General features: G+C 41.8%; 1 protein-coding gene across 1 annotated transcript in view; it reads right to left on the bottom strand.

Moving 5' to 3' along the window:
* LOC126184045 (rho GTPase-activating protein 45-like) overlaps positions 1 to 22,835 on the bottom strand; it is a 636,308-nt gene that overhangs the window by 165,508 nt on the left and 447,965 nt on the right. Inside the window, exons 5-6 of the mRNA XM_049926404.1 lie at positions 5,552 to 5,633; positions 5,345 to 5,420 (exon numbers count right to left, since the gene is read on the bottom strand). Of these exons, the coding sequence (XP_049782361.1) occupies positions 5,345 to 5,420; positions 5,552 to 5,633 (158 nt within the window). The remainder of the gene's footprint in view (positions 1 to 5,344; positions 5,421 to 5,551; positions 5,634 to 22,835) is intronic.

Genomic DNA, 22,835 nt, shown 5'->3' with positions numbered 1-22,835 from the left:
ATTAGGTTTAAGTAGTTCTACGTTCTAGGGGACTGATGACCTCAGAAGTTAAGTCCCATAGTACTCAGAGCCATTTGAACCATCACCGACGAAGAACCATGCTTCGCTACCACCACAGACTACGCAGGGGATGAAACTTCTATTGAATTGCCAATAAAATCTGGCCTGACTAAGGAACGACGTTTGAAAGTGTTAGCCATACTGCATCAGACTTTGCATCCTTTCAAACCCAGAGTGGAGGAAAGGCAGAGCGAGCAGCCCTTGTTAAAACGTCATAGCAACGCTGTGGATCATCCGCCAGTTAGCCAGCACCCGCAGAGTGTGTTGCTGATTGAACGACAGACGGTCCTGGAGGAAGTGGAGAAGATGATATTAGATGACATCATTCAGCCTTCAGACAGTCCTTGGTCCTCTCCTGTGGTCTTCGTGAATTAGGACAGCACATCTCGTTTCTGCCTCGACAACTGACCTATGAACAAAACCACAAAAAGAGACCTCTATCCATCTTTGAACATACGATGGACAGCCTGTTTTGACTCCTTAAATGGACAACGTGCCTTTGCTGTCTGTATGACAATGTTGTTTTTCTGAAGACGTTTCAAGAACATCAAAACTGCCTAACCACAGTGTTGAAGGGAGTTCAGACTGCAGGTCTCGGCCAGAATCTGACAAAGTAACTCTTCGCCGCCCAGTAAACCGAAACCTTGGGATATGTACCGAATTGCGATGGAGTCCCAATCCAGAGAAAATAAGAGCACTCATGGTTTTTTTTGAATTCTTGACACATTCGTGAGGTGAGAAGTTTTCTTGGAATGTGCTCATACTACCAGTGATTCATAAAGGGCTTCTGTAACAAGGAACATCCCTTTCAAGAACTACTGTAAGGAGACATCAAAAATTTCTTGAACGAGGTGGAATAAAGATCTTCCCTGCTCCTTAAGGGGGCCTAACTTCTTGTTCAGTCTTACCATTGTATAACGAGAATACCGAACAGAACTTGACACCGACACTAGCTTTTATGGGATAGGAGTAGTTCTAGTGAAAATTCAGGAAGGTGCTGAAAAGATTGCTTCCATAGTATTCTCCATGTCGAAAATGAACTATCCTACAACCGAGAAAGAATGTCTTGCAGTTTTTTTATCATCAACAAGTTCCAGATATATTTATTTGGCAGACCACTCACCACTGTGAAGAACCTCTATTATCTATGCTGGCTGATTAGCTTGACGTATCCGACAGGTGGACTGACAAGATGAACATTGAGGCTGCAACAGCACAGTGGTATACAAAAACTGACACAACACAAGGACTGCCTGTCAACGATTCTTTTGCAGAATACAGCAGCACATATGATATCTCAGTCATCACTGCATTGAACAGCATCGCTGCTGAACAGAGGAAAGATCGAGCACTGATGAGAGCCATAGAAACCTTGAAGAATAAGGTACTGATCGAAGGAGAATTTCGATTAATAAACATAATACTGTATAAGGAACTATGATATAATTGGGAGGGGGAGGGATGGTTCTTGATCATCCCAGCTTATCTATGGCCAGCCATCTTGAAGTATTTCCGCACTCTGAGATGTGTTTACCTTGGATTTATGAAGACTGTAGACAGAATCTGACAAAGGTGTCACTGGTCAGGTCTCTATCCATTAGATAGTATTTCAGCAACGATAAGGAATGCCAACAATGGAGGCATGTGCTAAAATTACCTCCAGGGCATTTAGTGGAAATTCCACCTGCCAGAGTGTCATTCCACTGAAATGGAGTCTAGCTCTGGCAGAGGTTCCTAAGGCCAACAGAAGGGAATCGATCGACAATAGTCTGCAATTTCTACATCGCCTGCTATGCCTTCATTAAAGCTATGACAACTGTCAAAGCTGTGGAAATACGTTCCTTGTAAGATACATCACACTGAGGCACAGAGCACTCCATATGATGACTTTTGATGGTGGGCGCCAATCACTGGCTGGTAGAGACACACCTACCTCCGTCCAGAGGAGGAGGTCGACTATGGGAGGTTCAAGGAAACTGAAGATGCATTCGACGATTGCAAAGTTTCGTGGGATGAGCTACCTACGCTGCTCAGGATGTAACAATACGGCCAGAACACAAGAATGCACCAATACCACCATACAGAGGAGCATCGATAATATCTAGATCCAGGGTGCGGTAGTGGACACCAATGAGGACTTAAACAGTGGATCGATGTTTTCCCAGGATAGGAAGTAAAACTGTGAGTTGTTACGCATGCAGTGTGACATAGTGGTCAAAGTCCATGTTCGGCTTGCTGCGGGTCGTCAGTTCAAACCCAGCCACCTGCAATTTTTATTCAGTATTTATCATTTCTGGAAGGTTCTCAAAATATGCTGCTTTTCTATGTCCTGGAACGTTCGATGTCTGTATAAAAGCTGCATTCTCCATCGACTACGTCAAATATTTTCTCCCAGTACATTGGTGTTAATAATAAACATGCTTTCAGTGCTAAGTGTTGTACTTGACTGATGACAATGCCTTCGGATTTAATCTTGATTATGGTTTCGACATGACATTTTACTCTGTTGACACCTAGTTACAACAATGTTTTATTAATCTTGGGACGCTTGTGTCTGATTTAGTAACTGTCATTGATTTTCATAGGGGCTGGATGTGTTGGAAACCAGATTTCTGAATTTTTTAAAATTGCAGCCTCATCTAGTTACAGTAAGATCTTGTAATTGTTCATAGACACGATCATAGGGATGGTGCAAGCAACCTTGAAACAACTGACAAATGAATATTGCTGATGCTGGCAACCTCGATGTAGCCCTATCTTATCTTACTTATCTAATGGAAGATATATCGGGTCGTGCTATCCAGAAGGAGGGGAGGGGGGGGGGATATTAGTGTTTAACGTCCCGTCGACAACGAGGTCATTAGAGACGGAGCGCAAGCTCAGGTGAGGGAAGGATGGGGAAGGAAATCGGCCGTGCCCTTTCAAAGGAACCATCCCGGCATTTGCCTGAAGCGATTTAGGGAAATCACGGAAAACCTAAATCAGGATGGCCGGAGACGGGATTGAACCGTCGTCCTCCCGAATGCGAGTCCAGTGTGCTATCCAGAAGAACTTACGAACGTCTAAGAAAATCCATGCGGTTAGGCGACAAGAGGGATCACTGGCATCCCTCTGCTGGGTTCCCTCACTTAACACAATGTACGATCATTGTAGATAGCCTACAATGACCGCACATTGTGTTAAGCACTTATCAGCATGTGATATAACTGCATCAGTGGGAACCGTTTCATTAAAATGTCTAATCTTCAAACTAAATAATATGTTCGCAGGAAAGCTTCTGTGAAGTTGGGAAAGTGGGAGACGAGGTACTGGCGGAATTAAGGCTGTGAGGACGGGGCGTGATTCGTGCTTGGGTAGCTCAGTTGGTAGAGCGCTTGCCCGCGAAAGGCAGGGGCCCCGATTTCGAGTCTCGGGCCGGCATACAGTTTTAATCTGCCAGGAAGTTTCGTTAAATAATATGTTATTGATCGAAGTGTTTACTATACACCTATGATATTATGGCTGCAAGAAACTTATTTTCAGTAATCCGAAGGGTGATACTTTCAATTTCTTTAAGCACAAAATTTGCGCGTAGAAACTGACATTATTTCAGCATAGCACTCATTTCTGCTGATAAATTCCCGACTCTTTTGCTACTAATCACTCCTAATATATTTACAATTCCATTAATAAATATTTCTCAAAAGTTTCATCAACTGACTACAATTATTAGATTTTTCTCAACATTACTAACGTAAGTTCAGAGTATAAACTATTCTTAGAACATGGTAACATAAGGTTATTTATTGGACAAAGTTTCTACAAATTGGTTTTGTCAAATATAGAGTCCAAAATCCCTGGTGCCATTATATGAATATACTGGCAGATATCAGCAGAAGTAAAGCTATAAGGGCGTGTCATTGGTAAGCTCAATTGGTAAGAATATTCGCCACAGAAGTCAATGTTCTGGCATGGAGTTCCGATGTGGCAGATAGTTTTAATCTGCCTGAAAGTTTCAAAACAGTGCATTCTCCACCGCAGAGTGAAAAATCGATTGCACATGTATTGACCCTCTTTAGAAAACTAATTTACCAATTACTCAAACAAATGACCAGAAATATGCTTTACTAGTTTTGATTAAAAATAAACAAAATGAAAGTGATTAACACATATTACAAGCTTTTACAAGATATTCCATTCGTGCGTAAAAAGTTACTGATTCTGATGTTAAAATGCCAGTGGCTGACATTTTCGAGGTAGGAACTTGTCACACACATAAAATAGACAAACACATGAAACTCATCCAAGAAATTTGTTCATATGTCTAAGAATATGATTTAAGATTAGCCAGTCTTTAAATAAGTGTCATTTATTAAGTAAAATAAATTGAAGGAATTCTCTTAGTTCTCTGGTGGAGGAACTCAATTTTTTTATTGCTTGGAGTCAAAACAACAGAGGATTGCATCGTCTGGAAATAGATGAAGAGGGCTGGTCAGATTGTCACTTAAATTATTTACATAGCGGAAAAAATGCTATGTAATACTAAATATTTCTGAAGGATGAAATGCGCTGTAAGGTCCTTGAAAAGTCGATACAGTATACAGGTTGACTCTTATACTGAAGATTACAGCAACCAGCCACTTTTTACAATGTTTTGGTTGTGAGGCACCACCACCGCAAGGAAGTTTCTTCAAGTGGGGATACAAAACATGAATTGTAATGTAATACGTGAAATAGCCGTCTGAAGATGAACATATCGGTTCAGAACTTTAATGGCGCTGTTTAAATAAATAAATAGCATTATAAAATAAAACGTAGCTGGTTGCTGTAATCTTCAGTGTAATCTGAAGATGAACCTATCGGTTCAGAACTTTAACGGCGCTGTTTAAATAAATAAATAGCATTGTAAAATAAAAAGTGGCTGGTTGCTGTAATCTTCTGTGTAAGGGTCAACCTATACTTTGTACACAGCCACGGGCTCAAAATGCCAGATTTTGACAAAATAGCAAAGTCGATACAGACTGAATACGAAGATATTGGGCATGAAAGTCATTATAATCGTTCTTATTGAGATTATTATTTCTTTGAAGTCACATATTATAGTGTCTGTGTGGTACTGCGAAAGCCCTTGTCGCACTAAATCCTCACAAGGAAAGCACGAAACATTTCAGTTAAGTTATAGATTATGAAGTACATATTACGATACTATGCGAAAGTGTGTTTGAAAGCAGCTATACATGCTCATAAATAGCACCAGTGCAACTACAGTGGTGAAAACAGTGACATGTTTCACAGACTACCGTACCTTTGCTCTGCTAAGACTCCGATTTGCAGGTGAGGCACCTGGAGCATCCAGGTCCCCCATTAGATATTCGGAAACCCTGTAACGTAGCACCAGCTGTAGGCTTCTTCAACATCAACTTACAACATCAAAATATAAAATCGAGGATTATTATATTTTCGAATCTATAGCGGTAAGAAAAGTAGTGGTTTATTCATCACTTTTACATACCGACTGCTGAATGCTAGGGCCAACTGATCAATGCACTCGAAGAATTCTTTGGGCTCTGAGTTGTTACTTTCGAAGTCAAAACCTGCAGGAACAGAAAAAGATGCTTAGAGTAACACCTGTAGTAATAGTAATAATAAAACGGTAATTATTATCTCTCTTCTATACCTATACTACTAATAAAACTGTAAAACTGTCATGCCTGTCTGTCTGTTTGAACACAGTTATCTCCAAAACTGCTGGAATAATTTTCATGGGGGTCTTCATAGGTAACTTGAGTGTAGTTTGGGGCAACAGATAAGCTTTATTTCATCAAACTAAGAGAAAGAAAAAAATATATCCTAATTTCAAGTTTTATCTAAAATCGTCTACTCAGCTTAGTATTTTGGACATTTAATCGTCATGGCTTAGTACACCAAAGGGCCATAGATGATGCTGCTAGTTTCGTAGTAAACTAAAAACCAGCAGATTAACTCAGTGACAGATGTGTTTTCAGAAGTTTACGTCAATGACAGAATTAAGTAGTACAATATTATCTTTATGAATACGAACTATCATTGAATTTACTTGGCTAGAATATACAGGCCACTGATTTCACTTTATGTACTAAGTGAACCACCTAGTATGCGAATAAGTGTCAAAAATCGAATTTTGATATTTCTGTCATGAAAAATTCTCTATAGTTTTCTGAACAAGAGAAAGTGTACCGCTAAAATCCCAAAAATTAGAGGAATTTAAAAGTTATGCCACATGACGACACCTCCATGTAACACTGACAGCTCTGTTAGAAACAGAAGATTGTTCTCACTCGTTTTTTTTTATGAATTTTTAGTCTCTAATGTCTTAGTGACATAAGATTATACGCAGTAAGGCTCAATAGCCAAATGAAAGTTTTAATAACTGTCTATGTGAACTGTAACGGGACATCCTCCTCTAGCATTACTTTTCCTCGACAGTAATTGTCGATACCAGTATTATATTTCGAATTTTGGACTGGTTGATATTATCTCATTCACTTTATTGCAAATTTTCATATAAATCTAAAAGTTATGAAAAGGAATTACTTTATAAAATATTTTAGTTTCTATGTTATAATCGATGATTACTAGTTCTGAATGTACAGTTAAAATAATTTTTTTAGAAATATTTGAAATTACGAATTATTTTTACACTTAAAATTTCTATTTTTACGCAATCATGTTCTGTCTATTATTTTTATTTCTGGATTCATTTATGAAATAATAATAGAAATTAATAATGTAACGAAAACTAGTAGGAAATCTTTTGTTAAGAAAAAATCTTCATAAAAGAGTTCGCTTATTAATTACTTGGAGTGGGTATTATTTAATGTGAACGAGTGATGGAAGAAGGAAGAGGGAGGAGGGGGAGATTACAGAACGGATACCCACACTGTTCTGGTAGGACCAAATACTTTGAAAACAGGTGTGCTGGATGCTCTGCTATATTTCAGTGAACCTTGAACTTATCAAAGTTCAAGGTTATGGAATTGATGGGAATGCCTTGTGGACTAAATATGCAAAGAACTTTAACTGCCGCTATCAGCAGGAGAGTCTTCAAAGGCAGAGGAATCAGTGCTAGAAACCACGAAAGAAGCAAGGGTAAGAAGGAAATGTCCTAAGAAGAAAAGGGAGGGAGAGCAAGGTGAGTATGAGTATGGACTTAGGATGCGTTAGTGTTATTCAGAGTAAGTAGAGAATCGAGATTTAACTTTAACTTGAATTTCCCAGAAGTCCAATTTTTTTAATGTTCTGGTACACACTGGTTAAAAACTATTGAAGATAGAGAGCTAAAATTTTGTGTACTGTCTTGGAACATACTTAACTAAAATGCAGACAACTCTTATGACTTATATTTGAAAACTAAAGATTTTTTAAAGCAAAACTACGAATTCATTATTGAAATTTTTTATTTTCATTAAAAAGTTTCTTGAACCATAACTTATGACAACATCTGTTTGAAAATCTGCTTTAACATAATAGTGTAAGAAACATCCAGGGAAAAAACAAGCCCGTACTTTGTCTTTATTTTGAGATATATTTACCTATGCTGTACACAAATAATTAATATGCTTTATTTTACCTGCAAACAAAAATGTAATTCATAAAAAAGTATAGAACTACAACCTGTGGCTCTTAGATCACATTGTTCCGTTATATCGGTTAAAAGATGCTAAGCAGTACAAGGCTTACAAGTCTTATTTTTTGAACTACATTATTTACAAAACCGACAAAGTTTTCAAGATTTCTCCCTGGGTTCACAAACCAGTCCCTTAAAAACTTAACGACATTGCTTTACTTCTTTTAATAGGTTTTACTTATAATATTTGCTGGGAAAACGCATTTATTATGTTTTCTTTGTGATTTGGAAGCCTATTCTTTACATTTTTATTTCATTTTGATTATGAATAAGAAGGCCTAGAGAACAGTAAAGTCTTTCTGAATAGCTAAAAGACTGAGGACTCGCTTCTGAGTTAGTGGTGCAAACAAGCTTTTCGCTCATGTCCCCAATCATACTACTTTGCGCCTATCATATGAAGCAACTTTATAAGTCGAAAATATACTCTGCATGCATGAAGTCTGGGGCACAGCTATAATTAAGTACCCTGACAACGTCCAGTTTCTCAAGTGTTGTACAGCACGGGTGGTGAACTGTGGAATGGTGCTTGCTACGAATGTGGTGGTGATGTCCGAAATTCGTGTGGTGTTGAATTACAAGAACCTACTTCACTAAGTTGTGCGAAACAAGGGCAGTGGCGACACGATTGTAAATTTTTTGAGCGGGACAGACAAAGCTGATAATGAATAAATTCACAAACTCATTCACATTATTGTACCCATTCTAATTATTGTAAGACATTAAGATTATAACTGTACCTATCAGGCTCCTGACGTGGAGTTGTAAACTAACAAAATGATCAGAGAGGAGCGGTTCAGGAAGTATCTACGTGTGCAGATGTATCTAAAACATGTACTCAAATTGTTTCAAAGTATGATTTACTAGCTGACAATGGCTGCAAATGCAAACTGAATATATTCATTACAAGAATCGCAACCACATTTCTAGGCACATACTGAAAAACAAGTGCAGTCATGAGATACGTTGAGATATGCAAGGCTTTCAGCGTACATTGTAAGCACTTTGCCCGACTTTGTGTGGGAAAAAATCCTAGGGAGACAGCGTATCGTTGAACTTCGCTACTGGGATTTCAATTTTAATACAAAGGACGAGTTAGGTGTGACACTGGAAAGAAGTTCGAGGAAATAGTTGAGGCATTTAGCACTTTCCGCTGGTGCGTTTTTGATTATAGGAACTATATAACACAGTCACAGGCAAACTGATGGAGCATGCTCTTGCATTGACTTTCATCAAGTGGCACAACTATGTTCTAAGGCTATTTTAAAAAGGCGCAGTTATCTCGTCCATTTCGTCTAAAGCTGATGCGCCCCATACAGTGCCTCGGGAACTGCTGAAATATATGATGTGAACAAAGTCTAGGCCGCTGGGTACAGATTTTATGTCTTACACGAAACACCCCCAGTAATATTTCCATTGGAATCAAGATTACACTAAAATTCGAGTAGTTAATAATGGTCTGATATAAGCTGAGCCTGCTAGGGTCTTCGGTGGAAATCATACCGCCATTCATCTCGAGTGCTCTTGAGAAAGTTTTAAAAATCGAAACCAAGGCCACTGGACCACCAAAATCGCGAGATATGAACCCAGACCTGTTTTCATAATGATGAAATCCATTTCTCTTTCCATCATGCAGTCTTAGCCAATGGGAAGATGAGAAATGCTAGTTAGTAGATATAACTAAGAATTAATTATCTGTAAGGCCCTAGGGATAGGACTTGAGACTCCATTTTTATGTTTTCTGTTTCATATAAAACCTTCAGTAACTATCTGAAGACCCCAGAAGTGGTATCGACTTTTTCAAATCATCTAAAGGTTAACGCAGGTTAAGGTCCCAGGTATCACACACGGATGAAGCCATTGTCCCTGATGGGCCCTCGTTTGCGAGTAATCTATGAAAAAAATTTCAAAATTCAGCATGGTCTCTCCAGCTTTGAAAAACTGTTGTTATACAAGCAGGTTACGTTGCGTAATGGTTAAGGTACAGTCCACACATGGTAAAGGTTGTGGTTCCGGATCTCATCAGGTGATCTGAAATTTTTTATTTTTAAATATTTATTGAAATGACTTTGACCATTATTTTTGTTCATTTAATTGTAATTTCTTTTATTTCTGTTTCTTTGACATGTCGTTTCAATCACTGTATTAACTTTTTCATTTGCTCTCATTTTTCTTCATAACACTTTTTCCACTTAGAATCTTCGTTCATGTTATTTTCATTATTTCTGTGTATTAGCTTCGATTTAATTTCTTCCGTTTTCTTATCCTAGGTTTTTCTAATTTAGTTTCAATTTCATTTTACTTTAATCCTTTCTTTTGTTTAATATTTCATCTGCGTTATTTAGTCCAAAGTACGATTCGAATTTCTGCTTCAATTGTATGTATGAAGATTACCACTAAAAAAAAGTACAGCTTTTAACGAAAAACACATTTTCGACACTATTTCACAGCCAATATAAATAGATTGTTTCGTCTTAAGTTCTTTTAACAGATAGTTTGGCATTTTCAAATGTTTAAATGTTACGATAGATAAATAATAAGCGTTAGATTCGCACGCACAAAGATTCCATGTCGAAAGAGAATTACAGGAATAAGAAATGGGAGCAGCTGAAAAGCTTATACGATGGGTAATATGATGAGACAAAGGAATACAACTAAAAAATTAGACTTAAGCCAATTAACTCAATAAAAATAATGATCAAACTCATTACGATAAAGATTTAACAATAAAAATATGAAACCACATGACGATTCTAACCCACAACCCTTTTCATGTGTGGACCGTACCTTAACCATTACGCTATCCAGGCAATCTGATTTGTGAGGATCAACGCTTGTTTAAATCTGTAGAGCAACATGCGGAATTCCGAATTTGTTTTTCGTCGATTACCAGCAAACGAGGACCCATCATGGTGAATGGGTGCTCGGTGTAATATTTGGGTCTTTAACCTACATCACAGCATAGATGGTTTCAAAAAGTCGATTGCATCACTGGGGATCTCTCCTTGTACCCAGAGAAAATTACCAGGCTAGTATGACACCCGTAAACATAAACAGTCACTTTGATCTGCTTGCATTGGTGAGGACTAAAAATCACAATCGATCAAAATAGTGTGAGAATAGACTTACACATACGCTTGCCATTTACTTCATTCGAATTGCTAAATATTTCAGTGCTTTTCTTCTCGTCTGAGGTGCACTTCCCTCCTCATAAATCCTTCTAGAAAGAAGCTCCTCATAAAATCTTTGGCCACCAATGTTCCTTCCTTGATACCTGTCCACATCTGCACTTTTATAAACACAAAGACAGTCCTTATGTCCTGTTATAAAGCTTTGGTGTGAGCAAAAGATGAGGATAATTGCCCAAAAGTTGCTGACATCAGCACCATCATTCCCAGAATTCTGACGTCACCGCACGTGGACAATTGCAATAAGACAGTAAGACTACGACATCATCGCTCCTGGAATCCTGACATAATCACATCTGGACAACTGCAAGAAATCCTTGTCACTGCCTACAACACCATGCCCCACTCGTCACACAATTAATTTGCGTGTGGTGAAGTTTTACCGCCACCACTGATTGTTGCGGGGAAGCTGTGAGCTGATAGGACCTACAATTCTGTCGCCTTGAGAATAGCTTGCATGTATTTTACATAAAAGTTTGACGACTTAGTGCACTGCCGAGAGTTTCAGTCATTGTTATTGTAACTAATATGTATGATATTTGTAAACGCATAACACTGGCACACAAGGTCAGTCCCCCATCCCGGGAGCAATTAAAATTTTTATAATTAGATTTGCTGTCTGTGGGTACATCTCAGTCTCATGCGTTCAATTGACGAATTGATTCCGCTGAGGAAAAAGATTTTAACTAATCTATTTGTTATAGACGTCTATTACAGCTTTCTGCATCAAGAATGGAAAGGCTTGGTAATGGAGGTGCATGTGACTGTAGGCAAATGGAAAATTGTTCAACTAATTATGGCAATGCAGCACAATGGCAGGAAGATGCATTACCTGACCTGGTCCACTAACACACCATGTTGCATTTGCTCGAATTGTATATCCTTCTTGAAATGTCCACCCACACTTCCACCATGCAAAAAGTAGTAACACGTTGTGCAGTGTCAAATAATAGCAATGCATTCCCTGGATGGACCCTCGCTGCAGTTGCTGGAGAGACCTATCAATAAGTAACCAGGAGATGGAATTTTTCCTCAAGTCACAAGAGCCACAACAGTCTGCATCGTAATGGGATATGGTGGTGCTCCACACAACACAGCAGCAGAAGCAACAACCTGCAAGCGGGCGTAGCAGTGAGGGGGAATATTGTACTCTACAGAACAAGCGGTAGTGAAACTGTCGCTTTGTAAATACACTATGTGGTCAAACTTATCCGGACACCTGGCTGAAAATCACTAACAAGTTCGTGTCGCCCACCATCGATAATGCTGGAATTCAATATGGGGCCGCGCGGGGTAGCCGCGCCGTCTAAGGGCGTCTTGTCACTGCCCGCGCGGCTCCCTCCGTCGGAGGTTCGAGTCCTCCCTCGGGCATGGGTGTGTGTGTTGTTCTTAGCTTAAGTTACATTAAGTAGTCCGTACGCTTAGGGACCGATGACCTCAGCAGTTAGGTCCCATAAAACCTTACCACAAATTTCCAATTTTCAATATGGTGTTGGCCAGCTTCCACTCTCTCAGGTATACGTTCAATCGGGTTCTGGAAGGTTTCTTGGGGAATAGCAGCCATTCTTCACGGAGTGCTGCACTGAGGAGAGGTATCGATGTCAGTCGGTGAGGCTTGGCACGAAGTTGGCGTTCCAAAACATTCCAAAGGTGTTCTATAGGATTCAGGTCAAGTGGTACAAGGCCCCTCCGTGACAAACAGGATCACACCATAACACCACCACCTCCGAATTTTACTGTTGGCACTACACACACTGGCAGATGACGTTCACCGGGCATTCGCCATATTCACACCCTGCCATCAGATCGCCACATTGTGTACCGTGATTCGTCACGCCGCACAACGTTTTCCTACTGTTCAGTCGTCCAATGTTTACGCTCCTTACACCAAGCGAGGCGTCATTTGGCATCTACCGGCGTGATGTGTGGCTCATGAGCAGCCGCTCGACCATGAAATCCAAGTTTCCTCACTTCCTGCCTAACTGTCAGAGTACTTGCAGCGGATTCTGCTGCAGTTTGGAATTCCTGTGTGATGGTCTGGACAGATGTCTGCCTGTTACACATTACGACCCTCTTCAACTGTCGGCGGTCTCTGTCGATCAACAGACGAGATCGGCCTGTACGCTTTTGTACTGTACCTGTCCCTTCACGTTTCCACTTCACTATCACATCGCAAACAGTATACCTAGGGATGTTTAGGACTGTGGAAATCTCGCGTACAGACGTATGACACAAGTTACAACCAATCACCCGACCACGTTCAAAGTCCGTGAGTTCCACGGAGAGCCCCATTCTGCTTTCTCACGATGTACAATGGTTACTGAGGTCGCTAATATGAAGTACATGGCAATAGGTGGAAGCACAATGCGCCTAATATGAAAAACGTATTTCTTTCAGGGTTGTCCGAATACTTCTGATCACATAGTGTAAATATGTTGTACAAAAATGTCTTTCTATTTTCAACCAAAGCAATCAATAACATCACACATACTTGCAATTTATAAAGTGTCAACAGCTAAACTGTCTGTAAGTATGGGAGAGCCTTGCTGATGACGGTAGTATATCAGGTGGATGTAGGGTGTTTTCACTGCTAGTTATGACTAATGTTGGGCGCACTGCATAATGCTTGTGATGTTATAATAATAATAATAACAATAACTTTAATTGCCCTGCCAACATAGCACCGAGTAGACGCCATGCACTGCACGCTGTGTGAATGCACTGCCTTACACTTTGACTCTGAGGTGCTGGGGCTATGGCTAGGTGCTTGTTAGTCACTCAGCACGCTGTTCAGTACTCTGCACGTGGTGTAATCATTTCTCGATAACAGACACAGCTGCGTCTTCAGCTAGACGTGAACCATGAAATCAGCGTGTCACTTCACAGTACACACACAATCCGCCTAGAATACTTCCCTGTACTTAAAAAAAACCACATAATAAGCATCGTTGACGATGTATACGCGGTTAATTAGTTACAGAATATCTATGATACACCAGTTTCGCGAATTAATGACTATTCAAAGACCCTTCAGTGGTCTTAGCATGTAATATAATGTGGCAATGAGCATCATCGTTCCGCATTTGGTACTGAAGGTTACAATAAACTTAATCATTTTAATGATGATGAACTGGTAGGAGATGTTAGTCAATTAATTTTTTGAAAAATTCGTGAATAGTATATAGGGTGTCCCAGAAACGTTGCGACAGACGTCGACGGGTAATAGAGGATGTCTTGAGGAACAGATCGGCCACAGGAACTTGTGTCGAAAACCGTCATCCATCGACGCTACAGAGCGTCGAAGTTATAGGCGGCTACGCCTGTGTTAGCCCACCACTTTGGCAGTAAGCGTTACTTTGTATGCTGATGGACCGCAGGCAGAACGGTTTGCAATGCTGACTAATTGTCACGATCATCAGTGGAGAAAATGGAGCTAGCTGCTGCGTAGAGAGGCTTTCTATCTTATGAAGGGAATGCAATGCTCTGTTGCCTCAGTGGATGAAGGCTTTGGACACGAGTTTCTATACGCAGTTCATTTTTCTCCTTGAACCGTCTAAAATCACCAGTGTTTTTCGGTATACAGAAGAAAAATAAATTCTAGATGGAAACCCAAGTCTGAAACCGTTATTCACCATGGTGGAAGACCATCATATTCATAGGAGACAAGGCATTTCCACACAGCAGCTAGATCCATCTTCTCCACTGGCGATCGTAGCAATCGGTCGTGATCAGTGAATAGCAAACAACAATACGAGATTTTCAGCCATTGATCCGTCTGCGTCCAAAGTCATGTTTCCTGCTGAAGGGGTGGCCTAGTGGCACATTTCGGTGGCAACAAGGTATGCCCCCTGTAGCGTCAATGTATTACGTTTCTGGAAACGGGTTCCTATCCCCAATTTGTTCCTCAAACACCCTTTACAACCACTCAAAGCTTGCAGCAACATTTCTGCGACATCCTGTATACAGACAGCAATCGATAAATAGTTCATCCATTGTGACACAATCTTCAAGGGTAAAAATGCCGAGATGTATGTCAACATTCCCTTGGTTGGGTTGGGTTGTTTTGAGGGATGAGACCAAACTGCGAGGTAATCGGTATCATCGGCTTAGGGAAGGACGGGGAAGGAAGTCGGCCGTGCCCTTTCAAAGGTACCATCCCGGCATTTGCCTGGAGCGATTTAGGGAAATCACGGAAAACCTAAATCAGGATGGCCGGACGCGGGATTGAACCGTCGTCCTCCCGAATGCGAGTCCAGTGTGCTAACCCTGCGCCACCTCGCTCGGTCAACATTCCCTGCCGTGAGGCAGTATAAGTATTAGTATTCATGGCGATGTATAAAAATGTAGGCGAAACACAAATATGCCTAATAATTCTTTTTTTTCCCTTTCAGGTGAAGTGAAGTCTTTGTTGCAGCAGCTACTTGACGTGAAATTAATACTGTTTAATCTAACCTCTAGTTTAAACCTCAGGGACTATAAGTGTGTCAGTGTCGATATATCGAACCAGAAGTTCTACCCGATTGTGCTATTCAATACCCCTCAATTTAGTGATATCAAAGTAATATTATTCATAGATGATTTCGAATATGTAATGAGTCAGTGCAGTGCAATACAACATGACATAGAGTGTTGACCAAGTTGGCAGCAGTTTGTTTATCGATTATATGAGACATTGTGGATAATCTGCTGCAGTTAGCTCGCTAAACTCTACACCCATCAGAAGAATCCATAGCTCAACTCTACGACTCATGTTGTTCATCGTTGTGGACGGAAGTACATGAATCAACTTTCACGATCTTAGGCACAGACCTACAATCTCATTTAAGTTTGGTTACATATCCAGCTATGCGTAAGACTTTGTAAATAAAAGAGCTAAGTGCTATATGAGTGTTATTTATTCCTGTATCAAACACGTATGTACTAATGTAAATGAGCAGTTGTCGCCATGACCGAGTAGACGAAAAAACATTGTTACAAGGATCTTGTAGTGGGCAACTGGTCGTGCTATGATACCGGAAACCGGTAGAAGAAGAAGAATGGGTCAGCACTTCCTGACAAAATATGTGCTTTATCAGGCTACCTGATGGTGGGAAGACTAATCTTTTCCTGTCACTGTTAACATACACTGAGTGGATTCGCTGCTAGCACGTATGTATACATTTTCAAAAGCCATACTTCATGTCAAAGGTCAAGTATTACTGGAAATTTGGAATGGCATCGTACTGATAGCCTGCGAGAAAATCGGAAAAAGCAGCTGTATTCCGCCACCTGAGAAAGGAAAACCAAACAGTGTATTCACTTTTTATGACATCGTAGTGGAAAAAACAGGATCCGATATGCAAATGTTTTTTCCGCCATCATATTACAGCTGATATCTTTTATTTGAGACAGACAAAATCAGGGATTCCAAAGCGGCTGCTAAGCGATAATGCCTACCTATTAGTGCCTTCAAACAGGACGGCAAAAATTTAAAACGTATTTACCAAGCGTATGTAGGAACAGACATGACGTTCAAACAGTTTGTTAGCAAATGCGCTGATTACGGGAATCATGTGATATATGGCTACTTCGTTACTGATAAAGTGAGGAAATTGAATGACGGTCGATATAAACGAAACATTCGACAGTTTCTTCATAAAGGATAGTGAACCAATATGCAACAGCATCAGTATACTCTAGATTCTGGACATATTTGCTTATGTTTTGAAAGCTTGTTCCGAGAGTGCAATACACATGCGTCAACATGTTCCTAGAAGAATCGAGGCAACCAACGCAAAAATAAAGGAACCGGAAAATATCGAAGAGCCAGCAGCTAGAAAAAATGAGATGTGCAAGGATCATCTTGAAGAAGTGAATGCAATAATATTGAATGTGCTTAGATTGATCCAGACAATATCTAAGGAAGTAGCATCATCTCACCACCAATAGTCTCAGAATATATATAAGTTACATGCCATGACAAAACTAACTTAGTATGCAAAATATTGTCGACCACAAAGCGTAAAGTTATTGAAGTGTTGCATTCTGTTTTATGGAAATTACGATTCTTTAAATTAGGGCACCTGCGATAAGATCATCATCATAAACGTTTGAACCAGTAGCTGAAAGTCTGAAAAGACTTTCTCACACTATGGATGCAGTGTAAAAGAAGAAGAAGAAGAAGAAGAAGAAGAAGAAGAAAAGAAACAGGCAGGAAGAAGGATTTACTACCGTTTTCATTAACAGTCACAGTGATAGTGAGTTAGACAGAACAATGTGGGGGCAGCACGAAGATACCGTATACGTTAGGTTATCACCCTATATGTTTAACGAAAACCGCAGTAGAAGCTGGGAATAACGAATTTCACCTGGTCTCTTAGAGCTAGTATCCCTAAAAATTTCAAGCGTCAAGAAACATCTCCCGAGCAAAATAAAAGCCTATGGTGAAATATGCATGTGTAACTAATGTTCACAGGGAAAGCAACACCTCATAAGGATGAAAGAAAGGCACAAGCAGTAACAAATGCAGGAATATAATTAATCCCACATTAGGATCTGAACAATGTACCTCTGGAGTATATATATGAAAGAAGAAAAAATACACACCATGAAGAAATTATACGAACTGAGTGACATCCGTAAATCTGATGTGCATGTACAAATAAACAAACGATTACAATTTTAGAAAAATTGGATGATTTGTTCAAGAGATAGAGCTTCGCAAACTAAGCCAGTCAATAATGTGTTGGTCCACCTCTGGCCCTTACGCAAACAGTTATTCAGTTTGGCACTGATTAATATATTTGTTGGATGTCTTTCGTAGGGATATCGTGAAAAATTCTGTTCCACTGGCATGCTAGATTGTTGAAAACCTGATCTGGTTGTTTGGCCCTACCGATAGCGCTCAATGCGTTCATAACTTCGGAGAGATCTGGCGACCTTGCTGGCCAACATAGGGTTTGGCAAACATGAAGAGAAGCAATGGCAACTCTTGTTGTGTGTGGGCAGGCATTATCTTGCTAAAATGTATGCCCAGGTTGCCTTGCCCTGAAGGGCAACAAGATGCGGCATAGAATTTCGTCAACATAATGCTGTGCTGTAAAGGTACAGTGGATGAAAATCAAAGGAGTCTTGTTAGGAAAACAAATGGCACCCCAAACCGTCACTCATGGCCGTCAGTCCGTGTGGCGGGCGACAGGCAGATCGATTCCCCACCTCCGTCTAGGGCGTCTCCAGACGCTTCTGCGCTTGTCATTGGAGTACAGTTCGAAGTTGGACACTACACCAGCCAATACGATTCCAGGCCAAAAACGTGCCTGGAGCCGTGTCGGACAGCGGCAGTATACCATCATAATTTTGGTCCATTATATGGCCCGACAACCTGCATTGATGATCTTGGGTGCTGTTTCTCTACATAACAGAACCCCTTTGGTTGTCATCCAGAGCACGTTACAGCAGAGCAGTGTGTCAACGATATTCTATGTCTTGTTTTATTGTCTCTCGTGGTAAGAGATCCTGGGCTTACATTTCAGCAAGATAATGCCCACTTGCACACAGAAAGAGTTCCTACTGATTGTGTTCATGCTTGCCAAACCTTACCTTCGTCACCATGGTCTCCAGACTCTCCCCATATGAGAACTTTTGGAGAAGTATGGACAGGGCCCTCCAACTAACTCAGGATTTTCATGAACTAAAGCAGCAGTTGGCCAAAATTTGGCTTGATATCCCTCTAGGACATCCAACAACTTTATCAATCAATGCCAAGTTGAATAACTGCTTGCATAAGGACGAGAGGTGTACCAACATATTGTTGATTTGCTCAGTTTGTGAAGCTCTTTGTCTTGAATAAATCATTCAATTTTTCTGAAATTGTAGTCATGTGCTTGTTTGTACATCAGCATCACATCTTCCAACAACGCCGGCCGGGGTGGAAGAGCGGTTCTAGGCGCTACAGTCTGGAACTGCGCGACCGCTACGGTCGCAGGTTCGAATCCTGCCTCGGACATGGATGTGTGTAATGTCCTTAGGTTAGTTAGATTTAGGTAATTCTAAGTTCTAGGGGACTGATGACCTCCGAAGTTAAGTCCCATAGTGCTCAGAGCCATTTGAACCTTCCAATATCCATCCCATTCAGATAACTCCTTCGGGGTGCAGTGTTTTTTGTTCCTTAGAGTATTTTATGATGACACTAACGAAACTATAGAGCAGCTATGACTATTCACCACATCAGCTGCCGCAACGAATTCAGATCACACCAACAAAAGCATATCAATCGCGTAAGATTGTCAAGAAAGATATATGAAGTAATATTTATGGAGACAATTGGTCATGAGGTCGACAGGCAAGTATGTAAAATATTCCCAAACAGATATGTCATAATACGCTGACTGGATGATTTATAGCAGTCTGATCTCATAGACACATGAGAATAATGATGATCAAATAAAGGTTTCAGGCACATTTAATGATTATAGAATCGTATTCCCAATTCGCATGATCTGCCTGTGAAGGTGAGTATGAGGAAGGATGTTGCGCAGACACTGAACAACTGCTGCAGACTGGAATGAGTAAGTGAGCCGACAACCTCTAAAACCGACCATGGATGTGAATTTTGTAATATGAATTCAAAGTGGTAGTGGTAGGATATATGCCAACGGCCTTGCCGCAGTGGTAACACCGACTCCCGTCAGATCACCGAAGTTAAGTGCTGTCGGGCTGGGCTAGTACTTGGATAGGTGACCAAGCGCTGTTGGCAATGGGGTGCTCTCAGCCCTTGTGAGGCAAACTGAGGAGCTATTTGATTGAGAAGTAGCGGCTCCGGTCTCGGAAACTGATATACGGCCGGGAGAGCGGTGTGTGAGCACATGGCCCTCCATATCCGCATCCGGTGACGCCTGTAGGCTGAGGATGACACGGCGGCCGGTCGGTACCGTTGAGCCTTCATGGCCTATTCGGGCGGAGTTAGTGGAAGGATATGGAATAAACCACTAACCAACATTCTCCAATTTGAAAGGTAGTGAATGTTCAAATGTGTGTGTGAAATCTTATGGGACTTAACTGCTAAGGTCATCAGTCCCTAAGCTTACACACTACTTCACCTAAATTATCCTAAGGACAAGCACACACACCCATGCCCGAGGGAGGACTCGAAACTCCGCCGGGACCAGCCGCACAGTCTATGACTGCAGCGCCTTAGACCGCTCGGCTAGAAAGCTAGTATTGCTGAACAGTTGAACAGAATGCCATTTTTATCCTTGAGGACTTACAAATTGCTAGATATTCTATCAAAAATTGTTGGTGACTGTAATGGAACTACTCCTCATACAATTAATATGAAATGTATTGATGTGTATGATTATGGTCGTCTTAATATAGTATACAGTTCTATTAAGATTGTGAATCCACACAAGCAGAAGGTCGGCATGTCTGATTTGGTGCTTATTTCGAAGTAAAAGATAGTGTTTGAGAAGTCTTACTTGCCGAATTTGTCAGTGGAAATATGTATAGGTTTCAAAGTACTGCGTACAGTCCTGGGGACTTACATATTAAAGGACACTTATGGTGAAGAAACTGCAGTTGCTACACAGGGGAACTACAGAAGAACTCTGAACCAGATATGTTTCTCATACAGCAGGTTATAAGACGCTGAGGGAGCAAGGCATTAGTGAAACTCCTAGGCTTCCCATTAAAGCACAACAGCTGGATGAATGCTAACAATTTCCTATACAATAGGAGACAAAAATCTCAAACTCAGTCATGTTTTTCGAATATCTAGCTGTAATGTTGCAAAGTGATATAAAATGGAACGAGTATGAGAGGACTGTGGGAGAGAAGACGAATAGTCAAATCTGGTTTGTGGAAAGAGTTTTGGGAATGTGTGATTGATTTGTATGGGAGATCATATATAGGACGCTAGTGCGACTTCTTCTTTAGTACTGTTTTTTTTCCCTTTATTGTAATTTTTACACCTAAACATAGGTAGGCTGGCAGCAGCATCTTACGCTGCACTTCAGCCTTCGAGTCGACAATGAGAATAACATGAAGAAGATACATAATAGAGATTTAGTACTGCTCCAGGTCAGATTAAAGGAAGACATCGAAACAATTCAGGGGCGACCTGCTAGATTTGTTTGTGGTAGGTTCGAACAACATGCAACTATTATGAAGATGCAAATACTCTTCTCGGTTTTGCCGCCGGATCGTATTGTGTAATTCGCACTGCAACTGCTCGACATCATCAGGTGGTGGTAGCTGCTGATGCCACTGCAGAAAGGAGCGACTGATAAGAATCGCGCGGCGGCGTCGAAATTTATCATGCCGGGAGCAGGCAATACGCGTGCTCGAGAAGACGCTGGTAGTTGGAGGAAAGCAGCGCTCCTGGTGCCCCCTACTGGGAGCCGCGGAAGGCCCATCCTTTCGTGCGCTATGGGCAATGGCTGTGCGGCCTGCGGTTAAAGGCTGAACTACACTCCTGGAAATTGAAATAAGAACACCGTGAATTCATTGTCCCAGGAAGGGGAAACTTTATTGACACATTCCTGGGGTCAGATACATCACATGATCACACTGACAGAACCACAGGCACATAGACACAGGCAACAGAGCATGCACAATGTCGGCACTAGTACAGTGTATATCCACCTTTCGCAGCAATGCAGGCTGCTATTCTCCCATGGAGACGATCGTAGAGATGCTGGATGTAGTCCTGTGGAACGGCTTGCCATGCCATTTCCACCTGGCGCCTCAGTTGGACCAGCGTTCGTGCTGGACGTGCAGAACGCGTGAGACGACGCTTCATCCAGTCCCAAACATGCTCAATGGGGGACAGATCCGGAGATCTTGCTGGCCAGGGTAGTTGACTTACACCTTCTAGAGCACGTTGGGTGGCACGGGATACATGCGGACGTGCATTGTCCTGTTGGAACAGCAAGTTCCCTTGCCGGTCTAGGAATGGTAGAACGATGGGTTCGATGACGGTTTGGATGTACAGTGCACTATTCAGTGTCCCCTCGACGATCACCAGTGGTGTACGGCCAGTGTAGGAGATCGCTCCCCACACCATGATGCCGGGTGTTGGCCCTGTGTGCCTCGGTCGTATGCAGTCCTGATTGTGGCGCTCACCTGCACGGCGCCAAACACGCATACGACCATCATTGGCACCAAGGCAGAAGCGACTCTCATCGCTGAAGACGACACGTCTCCATTCGTCCCTCCATTCACGCCTGTCGCGACACCACTGGAGGCGGGCTGCACGATGTTGGGGCGTGAGCGGAAGACGGCCTAACGGTGTGCGGGACCGTAGCCCAGCTTCATGGAGACGGTTGCGAATGGTCCTCGCCGATACCCCAGGAGCAACAGTGTCCCTAATTTGCTGGGAAGTGGCGGTGCGGTCCCCTGCGGCACTGCGTAGGATCCTACGGTCTTGGCGTGCATCCGTGCTTTGCTGCGGTCCGGTCCCAGGTCGACGGGCACGTGCACCTTCCGCCGACCACTGGCGACAACATCGATGTACTGTGGAGACCTCACGCCCCACGTGTTGAGCAATTCGGCAGTACGTCCACCCGGCCTCCCGCATGCCCACTATATGCCCTCGCTCAAAGTCCGTCAACTGCACATACGGTTCACGTCCACGCTGTCGCGGCATGCTACCAGTGTTAAAGACTGCGATGGAGCTCCGTACGCCACGGCAAACTGGCTGACACTGACTGCGGCGGTGCACAAATGCTGCGCAGCTAGCGCCATTCGACGGCCAACACCGCGGTTCCTGGTGTGTCCGCTGTGCCGTGCGTGTGATCATTGCTTGTACAGCCCTCTCGCAGTGTCCGGAGCAAGTATGGTGGGTCTGACACACCGGTGTAAATGTGTTCTTTTTTCCATTTCCAGGAGTGTAAATCTCAGCAGCGCGTTGCGTCACGTGATGAATCGGAAGTTCTTGTTTTCCCTGTTTTCATTTAATGTCAGCCAGT

The sequence above is a fragment of the Schistocerca cancellata genome, chromosome 4 (assembly GCF_023864275.1).
Source record: "Schistocerca cancellata isolate TAMUIC-IGC-003103 chromosome 4, iqSchCanc2.1, whole genome shotgun sequence".
NCBI lineage: Eukaryota > Metazoa > Arthropoda > Insecta > Orthoptera > Acrididae > Schistocerca > Schistocerca cancellata.
Note: the sequence above shows the minus strand (reverse complement) of the source record. Positions and strands in the feature narration are given on the sequence as shown.